General features: G+C 39.7%; 1 protein-coding gene and 1 long non-coding RNA gene across 3 annotated transcripts in view; both read left to right on the forward strand.

Annotated features, from left to right (window-relative positions):
* LOC128518710 (sialoadhesin-like) overlaps positions 1 to 23,353 on the forward strand; it is a 1,187,000-nt gene that overhangs the window by 1,066,397 nt on the left and 97,250 nt on the right. Inside the window, exons 14-18 of the mRNA XM_053491953.1 lie at positions 1,714 to 1,983; positions 7,368 to 7,637; positions 9,189 to 9,458; positions 14,499 to 14,768; positions 15,841 to 16,110. Of these exons, the coding sequence (XP_053347928.1) occupies positions 1,714 to 1,983; positions 7,368 to 7,637; positions 9,189 to 9,458; positions 14,499 to 14,768; positions 15,841 to 16,110 (1,350 nt within the window). The remainder of the gene's footprint in view (positions 1 to 1,713; positions 1,984 to 7,367; positions 7,638 to 9,188; positions 9,459 to 14,498; positions 14,769 to 15,840; positions 16,111 to 23,353) is intronic.
* LOC128518561 (uncharacterized) lies at positions 16,555 to 22,119 on the forward strand. Of its 2 annotated transcripts, XR_008357746.1 has the most exons (5): positions 16,555 to 16,602; positions 17,327 to 17,404; positions 17,492 to 17,566; positions 20,535 to 20,609; positions 21,699 to 22,119. It is a non-coding gene; the product is annotated as an uncharacterized LOC128518561 (long non-coding RNA). The 2 variants fall into 2 exon arrangements; XR_008357747.1 differs by lacking the exons at positions 16,555 to 16,602; positions 17,327 to 17,404; positions 17,492 to 17,566 and adding an exon at positions 19,166 to 19,187.

Raw genomic sequence — 23,353 nt, forward strand, 5'->3', positions numbered from 1 at the left:
GTTATGGCATAAACTTGTAGGCTGCCAATGGAACTGGGTCACTGGTGTTTATTGATGACCTCGCTGCTAATAAAAGTAGCAGGATGAATTATAAAGTGCATAGGGCTGTACTTTCTCCTCAGATTCAACCAAATGCTACAAAACTGACAGGATGCTACTTCATACTGCAGATGCATAATAGCCCACAAGATACCCTGTCACGAGTTGCGGCTGCAGTGGTGGACCTAAGTGCAGTGATCCCTCAAGGTTCGTTATGACGAGACACACTTGAAGCCTGCTTATGCCAATGTGTGTAAATTAAACTCGAACTTAATGTGGAAGCGAAGAGCTGATGTTAGATGAATGAGCTCCGCAAAGAGAGCTGGCGTGTGTAACTTGAGCTCGAGTGGAATGCGGAAGGTCAGTACTGGGGAAATTCAAGATGGCGAATGATCCAAGATGTGGTGAAGACATGGACCTTGAAATGAGGCGAAGTTGAAAAACAAGAAGGCAAGGCAAGGTGCTGGAATTATTGGACATGATGAGTACACAATAATCTGGTGAGAAGTTCTGAGTTCTAAGTCTGAGTGCGAGTTAAGTAGGGAGGAGAGGTGACTATGCATTAGTGTGCAGAGTGGAGAATGAGGAGGTAAAAAAGCAAGCCGCGGGGCGGATCATGGAACCGGAGTGCACAGATGATCATGGCAAGGCTGTGGCTTGGCGGGTCGTGACATACCCAAGGCAGTAAAAAAAAAGGGATATTCTTCACTGGCCAAGTCAGTCACCTGCTATCAACCAAGTAGAGCATGCATTTTAGTTACTGAAGACAATACTGAAGGCAGAAAGACCCACAAACCAGCAGCAGCTGAAGGCATAATCTAAAGAGAGGAAGATGGGTTCCAGAATACAGACAGTTGTTGACTCGAAGTATTAAAGGCAGTACATCTGTTGGTAATTGTGACTTTTTGCATTATTTATGAGCACCCCCTCCCCCTCACCAAAAAAAGGGACTTTTTTGGGTCAAAAATTGTTTGTCAAATCATTTTAATTAAAAGTCCTGGTTTCCCCAAAATTAATGTTGTGGTGTACAAAGGGAAAATGGCAAAAAAAATTACCATTGTGCCAAAATATATCAACCTTTCTGTAGCAGTGTCATTATTCCACTCAATGTTTTCCTATCTGCATTTTCATGTTAATGAGGCTGTAGTTAAAGAGCCACACATGGACTGCATCATCTTTCTAAAAGATTTCTACAGTAAGAAACGGGTTATAATAGTGGCTGAGCTAGATGCATTCAGGGACCGCAGTATACCATCAAGTAGCCGGATTGACATGTAGTGCACTGGTAGCTCAGTTGATATTGCACTACTGGAAGTCAAAGGTTCAAACCTTCAGCATAACGAAGATGCCACTGTTGGTCACTTGTCAAGGTTAAAATGTATAAAATAATGGCAGAACGAAATATGATACAACTAAATGAGGAAGCAAGAAGATAATACACTCATGGCACCATAAAAAGGTGAAAGACTAGCTATTACACAGAAAGATTGGGTTACCTAGATTTTTAAACTAAGACTTAAAACTATAACTATTATAAATAACACTCAAAAGTATTAGGAAGCTCATAAATGCTGTATGCTGTATGTATTTTATTCTAGGTACTAATAAAAATTCTACAACTTTAAAAACAGCTGAACAAACACCCTTTGATTCAAGTGTTTTATTTCTAATTAGATTCCCCTAAAAACACCAGTGCAGTGGTTCTTCCCTCTGGAGACACAGTGGAGGGGGATTCAGTGACTCTGAGCTGTAGCAGTGATGCAAACCCTCCTGTTCTCAACTACACCTGGTTTAAGCAGGGAGTAGCTGCAGACACACTGCTGACAACAGGCCAGAATTACAGCATCAGCAACATCAGCTCCCAGCACAGCGGACTGTACTACTGCACTGCTCACAACCAGCTGGGACAACACAACTCCACACCAACACTCCTGGATGTGTTATGTAAGTAAAGTGTACAACTTTTTTGTAGTTTGATAAACCACATTGCTGTCTGTTAACCCACCATATGTGTATTGTTTTCACTCATTTAAAGGCTTGATTTAACATTGTATCTGTTTTATTGTTGCATAGTTTTATATTTAGCCATTTCGTTATCTCTGCTCTATCCCACTAAATATTGGACGTTGAATAGACGTGCAGATCATGTCTATATTGGGTCCGTCGGTCCATGACCAATTCTGGACATCTATTCGTGGTCCAAACTTGGTCCACTATTTGGAAGTCCAACCATGACCCAACTTGGACGTCATTTTGACGACCTAATCTGGATTATTTTTTTTTACGTCATTTTAACGACCTAATCTGCCTTATTTTTTTTTTTGACATCCAAACTAGGTCCACTACTTGGACGTCATTTTGACGACCTAATCTGGCTTTTTTTTTTTACGTCATTTTGACGTCCAAACTAGGTCCACTATTTGGACGTCCAACTATGACCCAACTTGGACATCATTTTGACGTTCAACATTTGACCTAATCTGTCTTATTTTTTTTGGACGTCATTTGGACGTCTATAACAGTGGCAGTAAATGTGTTTTACAAAATAGAGCCTATCAACATATGATTATACATATGAATACAGATTATTTATAAACAAACAAGATTTATTATCTGTATGACTATTTATTTATTTGGTATCATATATATATATATTTACATTTTCCTGTTTCCCTTACAGTTTTTATTTTATTTAAAGTAGCCTATAATCAAGTTATTTAAATTTTTATTTTATATTGTATCGTGGCGTAGGCGGGGCGACGGCTGACGACCATCATGCATTGCGGGAGGGTTTCTGTCTGTTCACCATGTTGGGGAAGTTTGTTTGGGCTAGTGGCTTCAGCCATGTTTGTGTGTTAGGGTGTGTGTGATCTGTTGAATGTGCTCTGGTTCATGCTTAGGCTGAATTGGGTGTAGATTCTGGGTGAATGTGTTGCTTATGCTATACAGAGCTGTGTGTAAAAAAAAGTACTCCCAGCTAATAGTATTGGGCAGCAAGCAAGCTCACTTGTTCTCCAAGATCCTTCCGGCAGTAAAATGCTGCAGTATTAAAAAAAAGATATATATAAATTTATGTAAATTATATTTAAAAAAATTATGGTAGCCTAGCCTGTCCACCTTATTCCTAACTTATGAAAGACGGTAATTGGACGTTCAAAAATGGCATGGAAAAGACATTCCACTGTTGTCAACATTAGACGTGCGGTAGAGGTCGAAAAAAAGACGTCGTCTGGCGTTACAAAACAACTCCATCAGTGGACGGAAATTGGACGTCCAAAAATGACATGGACAAGACGTCACTACGACGTCACATTGCGCAGTGGGATAGCTCATGAACTAAGAACATATTGCATTCATTTAATCAAGGAGGAAAAATAACAAGGGCTTTCTTCATCAAAGCATTCACAGAACAAGTTACATGAAAAGTCAAGTCCATAAGAATCAGCATAAAAATGAGAATTTGTCACACATGTATACATACAGTACAAATGAATTATTTTTCAAAGGACTGTATTAAAAAACTTCCCTTTAAATGTTGGGGGCCTGGTCATGCCATGGGTTGCTTTAGATAACATTTACTTATTTCTAAAGGTTTTAGAAGATGAAATTTACTGACAGTTGCAAATAGAGGAAAAATGGTTTAATTAAAGTGCTTTGTAAAATAAATAAATATGATTTCTTCATGTTAATTTTACTGCACAGTTACATCTAGAAAACATATAATGAGGTAAACATCCATTATGTTTTTTGGTATTTAGACTGGAACATATTGCAAAGTGAGTGATATTAATGTATACAAAATAATAAACTTACAGTGGTGTGAAAAACTATTTGCCCCCTTCCTGATTTCTTATTCTTTTGCATGTTTGTCACACTTAAATGTTTCTGCTCATCAAAAACTGTTAACTATTAGTCAAAGATAACATAATTGAACACAAAATGCAGTTTTTAAATGAAGGTTTACGTTATTAAGGGAAAAAAAAACTCCAAATCTACATGGCCCTGTGTGAAAAAGTGATTGCCCCCCTTGTTAAAAAATAACTTAACTGTGGTTTATCACACCTGAGTTCAATTTCTGTAGTCACCCCCAGGCCTGATTACTGCCACACCTGTTTCAGTCAAGAAATCACTTAAATAGGAGCTACCTGACACAGAGAAGTAGACCAAAAGCACCTCAAAAGCTAGATATCATGCCAAGATCCAAAAGAAATTCAGGAACAAATGAGAACAAAAGTAATTGAGATCTATCAGTCTGGTAAAGGTTACAAAGCCATTTCTAAAGCTTTGGGACTCCAGCGAACCACAGTGAGAGCCATTATCCACAAATGGCAAAAACATGGAACAGTGGTGAACCTTCCCAGGAGTGGCCGGCCGACCAAAATTACCCCAAGAGCGCAGAGACAACTCATCCGAGAGGCCACAAAAGATCCCAGGACAACATCTAAAGAACTGCAGGCCTCACTTGCCTCAATTAAGTTCAGTGTTCACGACTCCACCATAAGAAAGAGACTGGGCAAAAACGGCCTGCATGGCAGATTTCCAAGGCGCAAACCACTTTTAAGCAAAAAGAATATTAAGGCTCATCTCAATTTTGCTAAAAAACATCTCAATGATTGCCAAGACTTTTGGGAAAATACCTTGTGGACCGACGAGACAAAAGTTAAACTTTTTGGAAGGTGCGTGTCCCGTTACATCTGGTGTAAAAGTAACACAGCATTTCAGAAAAAGAACATCATACCAACAGTAAAATATGGTGGTGGTAGTGTGATGGTCTGGGGTTGTTTTGCTGCTTCAGGACCTGGAAGGCTTGCTGTGATAGATGGAACCATGAATTCTACTGTCTACCAAAAAATCCTGAAGGAGAATGTCCGGCCATCTGTTCGTCAACTCAAGCTGAAGCGATCTTGGGTGCTGCAGCAGTTCAATGACCAAAAACACACCAGCAAATCCACCTCTGAATGGCTGAAGAAAAACTAAATGAAGACTTTGGAGTGGCCTAGTCAAAGTCCTGATCTGAATCCTATTGAAATGTTGTGGCATGACCTTAAAAAGGCGGTTCATGCTAGAAAACCCTCAAATAAAGCTGAATTACAACAATTTTGCAAAGATGAGTGGGCCAAAATTCCTCCAGAGCGCTGTAAAAGACTCGTTGCAAGTTGTCGCAAACGCTTGATTGCAGTTATTGCTGCTAAGGGTGGCCCAACCAGTTATTAGGTTTAGGAGGCAATTACTTTTTCACACAGGGCCATGTAGGTTTGGATTTTTTTTCTCCCTAAATAATAAAAAACATAATTTAAAAAATGCATTTTGTGTTTACTTGTGTTATCTTTGACTAATAGATAAATGTGTTTGATGATCAGAAACATTTTGTGTGACAAATATGCAAAAGAATAAGAAATCAGGAAGGGGGCAAATAGTTTTTCACACCACTGTATATACAGCCAGGTCCATATATTTTGCAACAACATTTAAAAAAAAATCATTTGGCCTCTGTCCATCACTACATTGTATTTCAAATGAAACACTCAAGATGTAAGGGGAAGTTAAAACTTTCAACATTTTGAGCTTTAATTTAAGGGGTTTCACAAAAGTGTGACATTAACAATTCAGGAATTACATACTTCCATTTTCGGGCCTCATAAATAATGGAATAAATGGCTGACAAGCAGGAGCATGAAAAGGTGTGGTCTGTTCATTTATTAGTTAATGGTTTTGAATGTTAAATTTGCATTTGGAAGATGTTAACTCAAACCCTCAACATGAGGTATCTATGAAGGTAGCCATCATTATAAAAGTAAATAAATAAACCCATCAGGGAGATAGCGAAAAAAAATATAAAACAATAAAACCATTTGGAACATTAAGAAAAGCACTGGCAAGCCCAGCAACAGCAAAAAACCTGGAACTCCATGGAAACAACTAAAGTTGATGACCACAGAATCCTGTATATTGTGAAGGACCCTTTCACAACATCTAGCCAAGACAAGAGCACTGCACAATTTAGCGCTTTTAACAATTGACATTGTCGCAAAGCAGCTTTACGCGATCAAAAGAATCATTTAAGTTTGTAAGAGATGTGAACGTGTATGAATCAAAATGAAAGGACTATCTCTGATGAGCAAGCCGAGGACGACGGCGACAGTGGCAAGAAAAAAACTCCCTGAGATTGTAATAGGAAGAAACCTTGAGAGGAACCAGATTTAACAGGGAACCCATCCTCATTGTGTGAAATGTATAGCAATGCTGCTTTGTGACAATTTAAATTGTAAAAAGCGTTATACAAATAAATTTAATAGCAGGGATTGATTTGCATCATAGAGTGTGAGACTGGAAGTTTAGTATAACAGGAGGTGTGTTTAAGGTAAAATTGAGTTTAGTTTGTTATTGGAGTCTCAGGTAGACTTTAGGAAACTCCAGTCCTGAACTATCAAGCGACTAAAGTCACAAGTGCTCAGAGGACAGCTGTTTTCATAGAACAGTGGAACCGTCCCCAGTCACCACACACATTCCAGACAGATCACACGGGGCATCCATGCGACGAGATCTCCAACTAGAAACATGACACCAGGACGAGTCAGATGGCTCCAGGGGGCAGAGGATCACTGGCAGCTCAGGAGCGACATGTATAGCTTGACAGAGAGACAGGTAGTGGGAAAGAAAGAGCGGAGAAGAGAGAGAAGTGGAGAGAGCAGAAGAGGAGGAGAGATCACAGTTAGGTATGGTCACTGTCACACAATGTATAAAGTGAATGTATATTTAGTGCAGAGTGCAAGCAGGGACTCCGGCAGGACTAACTACTGTATGACAGCATAACTAAAAGGGACAGCTAAAGGCACCATCTCAAGGAAGGAAACTCAGCATTTGGTCAAGTCCATGACTTCAGACAGTTGTTGACTGCAAAGTATTTTTATTCAAGCCAAAAAAAAAAAAAACCAAAACAAGTGTGTATAATGGTTGAAATTTTTGAATGGATAATGCCACACTTTTTTTTAAACCCCCTTGAATAAAAGCTGAAAGTATTGACTTTGCTCACATCTCGAGCCTTAATTTTACTCTTAATGTGGTGATGTACATCAGCCAAATGCCAAAAGCTTATTTTTTTATTTTGATCTACAGTATCTTGGAATTAACGGACCTGACCGTACAGTAAGTGTGTTATTATTCCACTCATTGTTAGTTAAGAAATGCCAGACCTTTCTGCATTTTCTTGTTCCCTCAATGGTCATAACTACTCGTAGGCTATTTCGTTCTAGTTAGTAATACAAATGCTACACTGTTTTAAAACAACTGATTACTCCAGCTGATCCAGGTGTTTTATTTCCAATCAGATTCCCCTAAAAACACCAGAGCAGTGGTTCTTTCCTCTGGAGACACAGTGGAGGGAGATTCAGTGACTCTGAGCTGTAGCAGTGATGCAAACCCTCCTGTTCTTACCTACTCCTGGTTTAAGAAGAGAGCAGCTGCAAACACACTGCTGACAACAGGCCAGAATTACAGCATCAGCAGCATCAGCTCCCAGCACAGCGGACTGTACTACTGCATTGCTCGCAACCAGCTGGGACAGCAAAAGTCCACACCAACACTCCTGGATGTGTTTTGTAAGTTCAGTGTAAAACGTTTGTGTAGCTGTACAAAGTTGATCTTTTTGACTGACTATTTTTTCTGTACCAAAATCTATTCAGTCCTTAACCACAGTTTGAGGGGCAATGTTATTAAATAAAACACTTGGATAGATAAAAATATTTATACACCATTTTAAAATAACATGATCATCACTTAAAATAACATTCTTTTATTACCTGTAAAAAACAACAACTTGTGTTTCAGGTCTTTCATAAAAATTATCAGTATTAGATCTCGGGCTTTCACCATGCTATAAAAGAGCTGAGAGTTGTAGGGTGGACGCTAAATGTGAAGAGTGGCATGCGAGCGGTGGTCATGTCATGTGGGCCAAGGGCAGCTGGTAGGCGAAGTTGAAAACGATAAGGCAAGGCAAGGCAAGGCAAGGCAAGAAAGAGCGCTGGAATATTGGACATGATGAGTACACAATAATCTGGAGAGGAGGTATAGTCTGAGTGCAAGTTAAGTAGGGGGGAGAGGTGATTATAGATTGAGCACTGGTGTGCAGAGTGGAGAAAGAGGCGGCGTAAAAAGTAAGCCGCAGGGCGGATCATAGGACCGGAGTGCACAGATGATCATGGCAGGGCTGTGGCTTGGCGGGTCGTGAAATACCCAAGTCAGTCACCTGCTATTAACTGAGTAGAGCATGCATTTTAGTTACTGAAGTCAATATTGAAGATAGAAAGACCCACAAACCAGCTGCAGCTGAAGGCATCATCTCAAGAGAGGAAGATGGGTTCCTGACTACAGAAAGATGTTGACTGCATAAGATTTTCCTCCAAGTATTAAAAGCAATCAATCTGTTTGTAATTGTGACTTTTTGCATTATTCACCAAAAAGGGATTTTTATGTCAAAAATTTAAATTCTTTGACAAAAAAAAAAAAAAAAAGTTTTTTGACACTTTTGTCAGATCATATAAATTAAAGCTGAAGGTCCTGGTTTCCCCAAAATTAATGTGGTGATGTACAGAGGCAAAATAGCAAAAAAGTTTTTTACCTTTGTGCCAAAATGTATCTACGCTTTTGTAGGAGTGTCATTACGCCACTCACTGTTTTCCTATTTGCATTTTCATGTTAATGAGGCTGTAGCTAAAGAGCGACTGCATTATCTTTAAAAAGATTTCTACAGCAAGAAATAGTCTATAATAATGGGCCAGCTAGATGCATTCATGGACCGCAGTATACTATCAAGTAGCCGGATTGACATGTAGTGCACTGGTAGCTCAGTTGATATTGCACTACTGGAAGTCACAGGTTTAAACCTTCAGCATAACAAAGATGCCACTATTGGTCACTTGGCAAGGTTGAAATGTATAAAATAATGGCAGTACAAAATATGGTACAACTAAATGAGGAAGTAAGAAGAAAATAAACTATTGGCACTCTGTGACAAAACTTCCTAAAATTATTAGGAAGCTCATAAATGGTATATCATGTATCTATTTTATTCTATGTACTAATAAAAATTCTGAACCTTAAAAAACAGCTAAACAAACACCCTTTGATTCAAGTTTTTTATTTCTAATTAGATTCCCCTAAAAACACCAGAACAGTGGTTCTTTCTTCCGGTGACATGGTGGAAGGAAGTTCAGTGACTCTGAGCTGTTGCAGTGATGCAAACCCTCCTGTTCTCACCTACTCCTGGTTTAAGCAGAGAGCAGCTGCAGACACACTGCTGACAACAGGCCAGAATTACAGCATCAGCAACATCAGCTCCCAGCACAGCGGACTGTACTACTGCACTGCTCACAACAAGCTGGGACGGCACAGCTCCACACCAACACTACTAAATGTGTTATGTAAGTAAAGTGTACAACCTTTTTGTAGTTTGATAAACGTCTTGAGTTACTTTGCTGTAACCCTGTTCCCTGAAAAAGCTTGCGTGAAAACGCTATAGAAACGCTCTTCGCGCGACCGGTTGTTGAATCGTGTGTGCCAAACACGGCAAAATGTTTTGCATATATAACCTCGGTCAGGTGACGTCATTTGATTAGGTGCACCTGGGGATTATAAATCTCGTTCCCGCTTTTCCAGGGAACAGGGTTACAGCAAAGTAACCCGAGACGTTCCCTTTCAAAAGCTACACTCAATGCTGCGTGAAAACGTTATCGGAACGAGAATACCAACGCCACCGCACTGCAAGTGTCTGGACCTCCAGAGGTTGTGTAGTGTGCGCACAATAGCCAAGGAGGTCTCAGATATAACTTTAGGGAGCTGAGTAGCATGGACATCCAAACTATAAAATCTGACAAATGTGTGCAGAGAGGACCAACATGCTGCATCACACACTTGCTGCAAGGGGACACCCCTTTCCAGTGCAATTGATGAGGCAATCCCCCTGATCGAATAATCCCTGAATCCTAAAGGCGAAGTGTGACTATGCGCCTCGTAGGCAGGGGCAATAGCATCTTTTACCCAATGTGACAATGTTTGTCTAGTGGCGGCCGCCCTTCGGCTGCAGCCCCTATAACATAAAAGAACCTGCTCTGATTCAGGCCACTGGCTAGCGTGGTAAATTTACTGTAAATCTGAAGAGCACGAACTAGACACAGTAAGTGAAGTCTTTCCTGCTCCGGAGCTGTAAATGGCGGAGGACAGAGGCTTCATGAACAACTGGGTGCAAAGTCGAGAATGGAACCTTCGGAAGTTAGTTAGGGTAAGGATGCAGAATAGCTTTGACTAGCCCAGGGGCAAAGTCTAAGTAAGATGGGGAGGATGACAAAGCCTGCAAATCTCCAATTCTCTTCAGAGAACTAATGGCCATGAGAAAAACCATCTTTAGTGTCAGAAGCCTGAAGGGCGCTGACTCTAGTGGTTCAAAAGGGGTGTCAGGCCGTTTAGTTTAGTTCCACGAATAAAGCAGGCAACTAAAGAGTGCTTTCCACAGAAACTTTATCAGTCAGAACATGACAAGCTGAAATAGCGACTACGTACATTCTGAGAATATTAGGGCATAAGCCAGAGGTTAATTTTCTTGTAGAAACTCCAGCACTGAAACAATTTGGCAGTGGACTGGGTCTACATATTTTACTATGCACCAAGTTTCAAAACAGTCCATTTGAGGGCATTACTTTTTCTAGTAGAGGGAGTTCTAGCACTTAGTATAGTTTCATTTATACTGGCTGGAAGACCAGCCTCTCTTCACTGGTCCTCCTCTGGGGCCAGACATGGTAGAAGAACTCGGGCTGGGGATGTAATGTTGTCCCCTGCACCTGCGACAGAAGCTCCCTCCTTACAGGAGAGAAATTAGATCTGAACATCACACACTGGTCAGCAAGACTTGCTGACGGACCTTTCCCAGAACTCCCGAGAGCAGAGCTACGGGAAAAAATGCATAAGATGCAGTCTGAGCCACGTATTGGCCATCGCCTGACTACTTCGGGGTGGGGTTTCCAAACCCTGTGTGTCACAGCTTTTCTTTACAGCAAGTCTGCTCCCATATTCATATGCCCTGGCATGTAAATTGCCTGAGGGACAGAAACTTGTCCTGTGCCCCAAAGCAGAATCTGGTGCACTAGCTTTTCCCAGCGGCACGAGCACAGTCTTCCCAGGTGATTATTGACAAGACTATCGAGTGTTGTCCATCCGCACTAGGACATGGTAGCCTCTCAGCTGCTGGAGGGAGTATTTCGAGGCAATTGATGTGTCATGCGAGAAGATGACCTCTACAGATCCCTTGGGCTGGACGGCCATCTTAGACCCCAGCCTGTGAGGGAAGCATCTGTCGTTAGCAGTTTGCGACGACAACACGGACCTAGAGTGGGACCCAGAGTCAAAAACCGGGGTCTAAACCACATAGAAAGGGTACAAAATGCTTGGCGCGTAACCCTTATTGCCTCTGGGGATTGGCCCTTTGATGAAATCCCCTGCCACAACTGAAGCGATCACATGTGCAAAAGGTCCAAGGGTCTAGTACCACCATGGAACCAGCTGCCATGAGACCTAACACTCTCTGAAAGTAATTATAGTTACTTTCTGGCCTAGCTTAATCTTCTTTAGAATATTGAGAATGGATTCGACACGCGCAGGAGACAGCTGTGCCCTATGACATGTTAGATGTTCGGCATCCTGAAACATGGCAGGAAGGAACCAAACACCTAACATTTCGCTGGAGACCGCTGCTCCCCGAAACACCAGTGGTGACCGAGATTGAACCATGGCCTCCTGAGAACCCAGAAAGGAGTTTATATTCCTTATTGGAATTTTTTAGGCGCCCCTCCCCGGGGGGAGACATCCTATGGTCCTGGACACATAAGCCTCAGGACTCCTTTTTAGAGGAGATGATGCTCCTCAGGTCTGGCCTCCTTAAGGCGGATTGTGAAGCACGGCGAGTCCCACCCCATTCTCTACGAGGGAGTGCTGGGCTCGCCACACTCTCCTTTTGCGCGGCGGTCTTTACGGCATCGCCAAAAAGGCCGGAAGGTGAGATTAGGCATCAAGGAGGAGAGCGCGATCCCTTTCCTTGATGCCTGAGGTTAAGCCACAGCTGTCTCTCCATAGTGACCTTTGCAGCCATAAAAGGACGTTTCTGGTTCATGCCTATTTATAACCTCCAGGTACACCTAATCGAATGATGTTACCTGACCGAGGTTATATATGCCAAAATTTTTGCCGTATTTGACACATGCTTCAACAACCGGTCCACAAAGAGCGTTTCCATAGCGTTTTCACACAGCATCGAGTGTAGCTTTTGAAAGGGATCAAATTGTTTTTCACCATCTGTGTGTTGTTTGCCTATTTAAAGGCTTGAATTAACATTGTGTCTGTTTTATTGTTGCATCGTTTCATATTTAGCCATTTTCTGTATCTCTGCTCTATAGCTCATTAACTGAGAACATATTGCATTCATTTAATCAAGGCAGAAAAATAACAAGGGCTTTCTTCATCAAAGCATGCACAGAACAAGTTAGAAATAAGTTCATAAGAATCAGCATAAAAATTAGCATTTGACACACATGTATACATACAGTACAAATGAATAATTTTTCAAGGCACTGTATTTAAAAACAAATTCCCTTTGAATATTGGAGCCTGGGCATGCCATGGGTTGCTTTAGGCAACATTTATGTATTTCTTGTCATGAAGCGGGTGTATCGGGCTGATGTTATCGCCGTGGGCGGAGAGAGCAGGCATAAATGCAGAGGGTTTTTGAAATAAGTCTTTTAATAAACACAAACAAATCATACTCACACTAAACAAACCAAAACACTGGCTCTGGAAGTAGAAGACACTCAAGGGTACAAGTAACGAAACACATTCAAGGTTACAATAAACATAACACATCCATGACTCTGGAAGCTTGAAACATAACCCAGGCCCTTCGTTGAGATACAGTCCCTTCAGCAATACAGGCTCTAATACTTGAGACATAACACGAGCTCGGTGTTGTAACACCGTCTCTGACATACAGGCTCTAATACCTGAAACATATAACAATTACTCTGTGTTGTGACACAGGCCCTGAAGATGTACCCCAAACATATAAACAAAGCTCTTTAGGATGTAGGTGAACTTCCCATGCTACTACGAGCGCCACACGCTCCTATGAGCGGACCACGCACACGCGCTCCTATGAGCGGACCACGCACACGCGCTTCTATGAGCGGACCACGCACACACGCTCCTATGAGTGGACCACGCACACATCCATACTTACCCACGCTCTTATGAGCGGCAGACACACACTCACCCACGCTCCTATGAGCGGCAGACACACACGCAGCCACACATGCTCGGAGATCTTACTTAGGCTTAGGGCTTTGCTTAAAGACCTGGAGAAACACCAGAGACTGAGGAAGCACACTAGAAAGTGGGAAGAGACACCAGAGACTTAAAGAAGAAACAAACATGAGTAACTAGAAACACAGGGACAATAATCACATATTCCATACTCATAAACTAAAGGAAAATCAAAGATACACACAGCTACATTCAACACAAAAAACAAGTTCTCAGAGCCAGTTTAACACTAAAACTAAATTCAAACGACACAAACCAAAAGCCCACTAGACATTATTAATGCTCGACCCAGTTTCCCAGAACTAACAGCTTTTTATAATGTACCTAACTTCGTCATCACCTGACCGAGGTGCCTTCTGGGAAACTGGGTCTTCTAACAAAAATACACACAAAAAACAAACATAGCCACAGTGCTCTCTAAGGGGCAGTCCCTTACATTTCTAAGGTTTTTGAGTATGCATGCTCTATATAGTTGACCTATTAAGCAACTGAAGTCACAAGTCCTCTGAGAACAGCTGGCCGTCTTTGTGGAAAAGTGGAACCGTCCCCAGTTACCACACACATTCCAGGCAGACCACACGGGGCATCCATGCAACGAGATCTCCGAGATCTTTAGCATAACTAAAAGGAACAGCTAAAGGCAGCTAAAGTAAGGGCCCGGCAAAGCATCTCAAAAAAGGAAACTCAGCATTTGGTCATGTCCATGACTTCAGACAGTTGTGAATTTTTAACAAAGCAAAAAAAAAAAGAGTTGTATGTATAACTTTTGAATGGATAATACCATACTTCTTTCAAACCCCTTTGAATAAGAGCTTTAAGTATTGACTTTGCTCACATCTTAAGCCTTAAATTTTACTTTCAACATGGTGGTGTATATCAGCCAAATATCAAAAACTTATTTATTTAATTCCAGAATAAATGGACCTGACTGTAAGTGTGTTATTAATTTACTCATTGTTAGTTAGGAAATGCCAGACCTATCTGCATTTTCTTGTTCCTTCGATGGTCATAACAACTCGTAGGCTATTTTGTTTTAGGTAGTAATACAAATGCTACACCGTTTTTTAAACAGCTGATTCAGGTGTTTTATTTCTCATCAGATCCCCCTAAAAACACCAGAGCAGTGGTTCTTTCCTCTGGAGACACAGTGGAGGGGGATTCAGTGACTCTGAGCTGTAGCAGTGATGCAAACCCTCCTGTTCTCAACTACTCCTGGTTTAAACAGAGAGCAGCTGCAGACACACTGCTGACAACAGGCCAGAATTACAGCATCAGCAGCATCAGCTCTCAGCACAGCGGACTGTACTACTGCACTGCTCACAACAAGCTGGGACAGCACAACTCCACACCAACACTCCTGGATGTGTTGTGTAAGTGCAGTGTGATACTTTGTGTAGCTGTACAGCAAAACTGACTATTCAGTCCTTAACCACAGTTTGAGGGGGCAATGTTCTTAAATAAAACACTTAGATCAAAATATTTATACACCATTTTAAAATAACATGATCATCTGTTAAAATAACATTATTTTACTTACTGTAAAAAAGGCATGCTTGTGTTTCAGGTCCTTCATAAAAATTGGATGCTATCACTTTCAGTTACATTTTAAAATATTTTATTAATAGCTGTGGAAAAAAAATCTATTACTCTGCTATTAAATTTAAACTCTGTGAGTGAATTAGTCTTAAACCCACTCATTTAAGGCAGTTAAAACATCACTTTTTTAAAAATAATCTCACTTGTGCTATATTCTGACATTTTTATCCCGTGTGGTAGGAGTAACTTGTTTGCTATATTTGTTTAGAAATACCAATTACGGCAGGTAAAATAACAGCATTGCTATATATGTTGCTCAGTAAAATGCAAATTTTTTGTTTTAATTTAATTCGAAGTTAAATGTTAAACTTGTGTAATTTCTATTGTTTAAATGCGGTACTTGTTTTTTAAGGAAGAAAACTAATGTTATAAGTAACGAGCAACACTTAATTACATGTTCAATTCAGTTGTGAAGTAAAAAACGTTTAAATTATTTTAAATTACTTTTGACAAGTTGTTTTTTAAGGTTCCATGTCGTAAAATTGACAAAAGAACATAGAAAAAAATAAATCTGGATATTTATGATTTATAGTGTATGATGTCATGATACAGAATCGCACCTAGGCATTATATTATTGTATCAGGTGGTGACTGATACCTACATGACCCTACTGGCCATGCCAGTGGGATAAGCTTTAAAACTGAGAGGATGCCGCTTTATAATGAAGATTTATAATGACCCACAACACAGTGAAAGCCATACAAGGCAAAGAAATTTAATATTCTTCATGCTTCATATGCTTTTCACTTACTAAACACAGGACTAAAAGCAGAATTACTCACATAGAAGTTAGCAGCAGTAAATGCCCACCAACCCCCTGATTCAGGTGTTTTATTTCTAATCAGATTACCCTAAAAACACCAGAGCAGTGGTTTTTCCCTCTGGAGACACAGTGGAGGGGGATTCAGTGACTCTGAGCTGTAGCAGTGATGCAAACCCTCCTGTTCTTAATTACACCTGGTTTAAGCAAAGAGCAGCTGCAGACACACTGCTGACAACAGGCCAGAATTACATCATCAGCAACATCAGCTCCCAGCACAGCGGACTGTACTACTGCACTGCTCACAACCAGCTGGGACAGCACAACTCCACACCAACACTCCTGCATGTGTTAGGTAAGTGTCATATTTTAAAATAATTAGGGCTATTTTTAATTATAAAATTATCTTACAACACTGCTGAATAATAAAAAAATTTTTATACCGTATAACTTTATTTTATTTTTTAATTTATAGGATTTAATTAATAAATTTTTAAATTAATATATTTTTTTATTTTACACAAATACAAGTACAAATAGTATTATTTTCTGTAAATAGCCTAAAAGCTTTTCTTTATTTCAGGTACTGAGGAGAGCTCAGCAGAGGTTTGGAAGTTGTATGCTGTATGGGGAGTTGCTGCACTTGTTCCTGCTCTACTTCTCTCTCTTCTTCCTGCCGTTCTGTGCATTAAGTGAGTGACTGAATTGTTTCTTCATGACTTCATAAATCTGCACCATAAAACTTAATCCAGTATTAATCAGAAACAAATTAAACATGCATTTTCTATGCCATAGGAAGAACAGGAATAGGAAGAAGAGAAGAGCAGAGGGGGACACATATCTTGAGGTACTAAGAAAAATTTTTACTTTGTGTCTTCGTAAAGTTCTATAAAGCTGTTTTTTTCTAACACACATCTCTTGATAAGCTTATGAGAGTATAAGTTCAGCCTTTGTCATATTTACATTACTGCTCATTGAAATTCTTTATTTTTGCATATCTCAGCTTCTTATTAGTAGGCAGGGATCAGAGCAAAGGGTCAGACAGGGTTAAGAGCCTTGCTCAAGGGCACAACAATGGCAAACTGGCGAAGTTGGGGATTAACTCCTCAACCGTTCGATCAGTAAGCCTTAACACACTCTTGATGGGGCTGCATTGAGTTCTACACCCCCAGCGTTGTCATTTTCTTGCTAGCCCCTTGTATTTGGCCATCTTTATTTCAAAGTTTTTCTCTGTCCTGTCTTTCCAGTGAAGAGTCAACTCTTGTTTCTGACAACAGAAAACTGTTTGGTTGCTGGTTGATGATGCCTGCTGGTGGAAATCCCTAAGATAATGAAATCTACAGTATAATGGCTCTCAACAGGTTTTTATGATGCCGGCAGGAATCATGCTCTCCCAGAGCTTTTGGCTGATCAATTGCCTCATGTGCCTTCCCTATTCTATCCTGAGATGGCTTGGCTGTGGCTTTCAGGATATGGTCCACATCCTCATTAAACTGAAGCCAAACTTTCACCTTAATAAATAAGTAATAAATACTAAAGTTTTTTTTTATTATTATTATTATTTCTCTCAGAGCTTTAAAAATCCTATGGATAATGTAGACACAGCACTTACCCCCATGACTGTGTCAACGGATTATGACACTCTGCAGGTATGTGTAATTTTTCTGCTTCTGTGTTGTATGTTACCATGTACATGGCATATTTAGCTCACATCTTAACTCTCATTTCCACCCTAGAATGATAAAATCTTTGACAGTGACACTTATTCAACCCTGAACCCTGCCATGTCCTCTGATTTTGGGACACTGATGGTAAGTGTGTATGCATGCTTCACCAGACTGCACGAGACTACTCATCAATAAATGCATTTACTGAGACTGACACTAGATGCAAATTAATTAAAATTAGTTATAAGTTTTATTAAATATTGTTGCTTCTAAACAGTAGGGTAGATGTGAGCAGTAAGTCAGCACAGCCAATTGTCACTACCACCTCTCTTTCACTATGATTTTATTTTATCTTTTCTAAATCTAGCTGCTGTGTCTCATTAAGCTTTGGGTTGCTATTCCTATGTAAATATGAACATAGCTGCTGCGCTACTATCTTCTCCAGGATCTTAGAGATAAAGGGGAGGTTTGATATTGACCTGTACTTGGACAACTGACTGGTAAAATACTAACAATTTATTTTGATGCTACGATGAGCGTTCTAATTTTCAAAGAGTTTGTTTAAAAGTGCACGTGTAATGATTATACCACAGAGTGAGTTTCTTATCTCTAGTAATTTTTCTTTTAACTGGAGCTACATTATAGGTATAATGGAACATTGACTCTAAATATTCAGTCGCCTGATCAAGTTCTTTCTGATAAAACTCTATGAGGTAGTTGATGTGAATGCACGTTTAATGCGGTAGTGCGGCACTGTGCGTACATTATTACTATGACAAACTTTAAATCAGACAAGATAATGATCTGAGATAACTTCAGACTGTAAAATTGTCACTTTATTTCTTAAACTTAATCCTAAAAATATTATATAAGATATAAGTGTGACCCGCTTTATGAGTGAGTTCTACTACACACTGATTTACTCCTAATGAGTGAGGTGTGGACAGATGGGTTCTCTGGATTCTCAAAATGGATATTAAACTCTACAGCAATTGGAATCTGGAAATTCACAAAGAAATTCAGAGTATAGCGGTGATTTATAAATAATAAATAGCAGGGTTGACTGAGCAGGCTTATTATTTATGGCTACAATTATGTTACTATGGAGAACTTCAAATGTGTTAAATTTGTGTCCATGTTTTTGTACAATAGTCAAATTATCTTTATAAATAACTGCAATGGCTTCTCTTCTACAAGTTAGCCGAGGCTGATGTATGTACAGTAGCTGTATCCCGGAGGACTAGCTTTGTTTAATGCTATACACTCATTCTTTTTAATCCAGGTTTCTGTTAAACACAGTATATCAAATTTCTAATTTGTGATAGTTTCATTAACAGTAAGCACTTTAGAGGTAAGAGATCTAATATTTAACAAACCTAGCAGAGGTACTGGCTGTGTGTAGACACTATTAAATTACTTTGATAGTGTTCCATAGTGCTGCAAGGGTCTGCAGCACCTCTTGTAGACTGTATCTTGTAGTTCTCCACAGGGACCAGCTAGTTCCAGCAGCTCTGATGAGCTCCTCAACCTCTTTCCAGTTTGGTTCCTTGATGTTAAACTCTGAGGAGAGTTCTGGCAGAGCTGGTAACTGTAAGGGTTCGCCACTAGAGGGAACTGTTTTTGTTTTTGTAGTTTTAGTTTGGCAGACTCAGTTTCCCAGAAGCTGGAGCTCACCTGATCCGAGGCAGGTCATTAAAACTTCTATAAATAGCTGGTTAGTCTGGGGAAACTGGGTTGCGCGTTGTTGATTTATAATAACTGTCATGTAAGTGGGTGTTTTGGTTTATTTTGTTTTGTATACTTTGTATTTTCAGTTATATGTGAATTTACATTCTGTTCAACATTGGTTAAAAGAGGCTCAAGTGTTGTAATTTTTATATGTCCGTAAGGTTACCGTGTCTGTTTAGAGTTGATTCAGTATCGTGAAATGTTGTGCTTTGTGTTAGTAGTGTTGAGTGTGTTTTCCCCATTTGTGGTATCCTAGAGTGTCTAGCTATAGGATAGCTAATTGTCTGTGTGGCTAGGTAAAAGTTTAGCTGAGTGAACGTGTAGCTAGTTGCCATGCTTAGCTACTAGCTATGGTTAGCTAATTATCATGTTTAGCTAAGACCATGTGTAGCTGATAGCCAGGGTTAGCTAGTTATCATGTTTAGCTAATAGCCGTTCTTAGCTGATTGCCATGTCCCTAGTCTGTGTCGTTAGTCTCTCAGCGTTTCTCATCCTCTGGTCCCTCCGTGTCTCTGTGCTTGTCTTGTCCAGTTTCAGCTCCATGCCCAGCTCATCTGCATTGTATGTTTAGTCATAGAGCTTCTGTTTCGCCATGGAGCCTATGCATTGTATGTTTAGCCATAGTGCTTATGTTTCGTCATAAAGTCTCAGTCCTGTGTGTCATGTCCTGGAGCCTCTGTTTATAGTTGAGTTTGTTCCCTTTATGGTTGTTTCTTTAGGTTACATGTTTTATGTCATCTTATTAAAAGACTCTTTTGTCTAAAAACACCCCTTTGCGCCTAGACCTGCCCGTTTGTGCCCCCAGCAACTACAACAGCCAGAACCACCCGAATCATGACAGTAACTTTCTGCATGGCCCAAGGTCTTACTCTCTTGCACTGTCACTATAGATGATGCAGAGTTACCCATTACCCGCCTCTTAAGAACATTCACTCTGACCACACCTCTTCTGTCTGAGGATCTTCTTAGTGTATCCACGTGGGTGTGCAATGAATTCTGCACAACTCCTAGCTGATTGCCTGCCACTCTTCTGGTGTGGTGAGCTTTCCTAAGGATGAGCCCTGCCAGGCCAACTTGTTTTCCAGTCTTGCCTGTTTGTACTGGCATTCTAGGATTCAAATCTCCCTCCGAAGTTGACTGATTTTTACTTCTCTTTGATTCGGCCCCATGCATCTTCAATTGATTGCTGCTCTTCAGATTTAAACCTCTCAGTGGCAGTAGTAATTATTGTGCACATTGTCTTCAACTTCATCTCCCTTGGCTCCGGCTTTCAGGACTTAGTCGACATTAACATCAAACTACAGCCAAACTTTTACCTTAACAGTAAAGTAATTTGAAGTAATAAATACTCGTATTAAAAAAGCTTTCTATTTATTTCTCTCAGACCTTTAAAAATCTTGAAAATGATACATCGCTGCACTGACTCCTGTGACTCTTAATGGATTCTGACACTCTGCAAGTATGTGTAATTTTTTCCTTTGTGTATTTTATCTTGCACGTGTTTCATAAAAATATTTGCGCTCCTAAGCTTTGAGGTATATAAAAGTTTGAATATCAAGTCAAATTGGACTGATCTAGATGTTATGTATTAGTTCACTGTGGTGAAGTGTTTGAAGTTGTAATGTCTCTTAGGATTCATAACAGTTAAAAAGATCAGTTAAAACTGGTTCAAATTGTAAACACATAAATTTAATCATATTTTGAGATAGAATAAGTAGTTTGAAATGTATGTCTGTGCAAAACAGTGCTTGTTATACACTCACCTAAAGGATTATTAGGAACACCATACTAATATGGTGTTTGACCCCCTTTCGCCTTCAGAACTGCCTTAATTCTATGTGGCATTGATTCAACAAGGTGCTGAAAGCATTCTTTAGAAATATTGGCCCATATTAATAGGATAGCATCTTGCTGTATCTTCAAATGTCCAATTTTGGTAAGCTCGTGCAAATTGTAGCCTCTTTTTTCTATTTGTAGTGGAGATGAGTGGTACCCGGTGGGTCTTCTGCTGTTGTAGCCCATCTGCCTCAAGGTTATGCATGTTGTGGCTTCACAAATGCTTTGCTGCATACCTCTGTTGTAACAAGTGGTTATTTTAGTCAAAGCTACTCTTCTATCAGCTTGAATCAGTTGGCCCATTCTCCTCTGACCTCTAGCATCAACAAGGCATTTTTGCCCACAGGACTGCCGCATACTGAATGTTTTTTTCCTTTTCACACCATTCTTTATAAACCCTAGAAATGGTTGTGCGTAAAAATCCCAGTAACTGAGCAGATTGTGAAATACTCAGACCGGCCCCTCTGGCACCAACAACCATGCCACGCTCAAAATTGCTTAAATCACCTTTCTTTCCCATTCTGACATTCAGTTTGGAGTTCAGGAGATTGTCTTGACCAGGACCACACCCCTAAATGCATTGAAGCAACTGCTATGTAATTGGTTGATTAGATAATTGCATTAATGAGAAATTGAACAGGTGTTCCTAATAATCCTTTAGGTGAGTGTAGTATGCAGTATAATGTGTTGATCTGTCTTTGTCTTTTTTCAGGGTGTGGCTACTCCAGTTCAGTTTGATTTAATAAGTTTGTTAGCATCATTGTTAGTTTATGTTAGTTCATCATTAGCATTAATGATGAGGATGCTCAAGGTGAGAGTTTTAGGATTAGAGTTGAGGATTAGGGTTAAACATCATGAAGACATCAAGATAAACTGATTTCAATCTTCAGTAATTGTTGTTCATTTTTGTTATTTAGGCGCTAATTTTGTTTCACTGTTTTTTTCGGCGTGTTAAAATATTGTATAAACATACATACATATACTCTGTGGCATGGTCTGAGATAATCATTTAAATTTTATATGTATATCTAGCTTTTTCTCATCTCTTAACTTGCTTCATCTCTGTTTATGCTGATATCAGTGGACAAATAATCAGATTTATTTAATCAATTCTGATCTGTTTAAGATTCTTGTTACTGTATTTTATGATCTTTTTTTTATATCATTTTATAACTTTCTTTGTTTGATTTAGGATTTTTGATTTGTTAATCATTATTTGTTTCTTGTTTTTTTTGTTGTAAACCTGTGGGGATAAGGCTAATGATGTGGTAACTGATAATTAAATAATAATTAACCTCCATTAAGATGAATTTTAAATGTCTGATTTGTTACTGTACAATGTTTAAATATTTTGTGCAAGAATAAAAGTAAGCTTTTACACTACATTATTTGTTTTTATGTACACTATGGAATTCAATTCAACAATTTAACAATGGTCATTGTGGCAAAAAATATATAGAAATGGTTAGTGTGAGTAAATATGAATTTATTATTTAAATTTTGTCCCTGATGAGTGACAATGGCAAGGAAAAAGTCCCTGAGATGACTATAGGAATGAAACCTTAAGAGGAACCATACTCAACAGGAAACCAATCCTCATTTGGGGGATATCAGATAGCAGGAATTGTTTAGTCATGCCGTGTGTAAGGAGGCTTTTCAGTTGAGACTTTTATTATGGGAGGCTCAGGTAAAAAACTGTTTGTGGGAATTTGAGCCCTAAACTATTGAGTGACTGCAGTCACAAGCCATCAGAGGAATACTGCCTGCATCAGTGGAGTTGTAGACCATGTTCATGGTCAAGTGGAACCACATGCATTCAAACTAGACCACAAGAGGCCATCCTCAGCAGCAAGTCACAGACCTCTATGCGACAAGAACTGGCAACTGCTCCATGTGTAGCTCAAAAAGAAGAGAGAGAGCAAATCATTTAAAGCAGTTTTTGTAATATTTACACTCAACAAAAATATAAACGCAACACCTTTGTTTCTGCTCCGATTTTTCATGAGATGGACTTAAAGATCTAAAATTCATTCCAGATACACAATATTACCATTTCTTTCAAACATTGTTCACAAATCAGTCTAAATGTGTGATAGTGAGCACTTCTGCTTTGCTGAGATAATCCATCCCACCTCACAGGTGTGCCACATCAAGATGCTGATCTGACATCATGAGTAGTGCACAGGTGTACCTTATCCTGCCCACAATAAAAGGCCACCCTGAAATGTGCAGGCCAACTTGTTTTCCAGTCTTGCTTGTTTGTACTGGCATCCAAGGATTCAAATCTCCCTCCGAAGTTGACTGATTTTTACTTCTCTTTGATTCGGCCCCATGCATCTCCAGTTGATTGCTGCTCTTCAGATTTAA

Source organism: Clarias gariepinus, chromosome 3 (genome assembly GCF_024256425.1).
Source record: "Clarias gariepinus isolate MV-2021 ecotype Netherlands chromosome 3, CGAR_prim_01v2, whole genome shotgun sequence".
NCBI lineage: Eukaryota > Metazoa > Chordata > Actinopteri > Siluriformes > Clariidae > Clarias > Clarias gariepinus.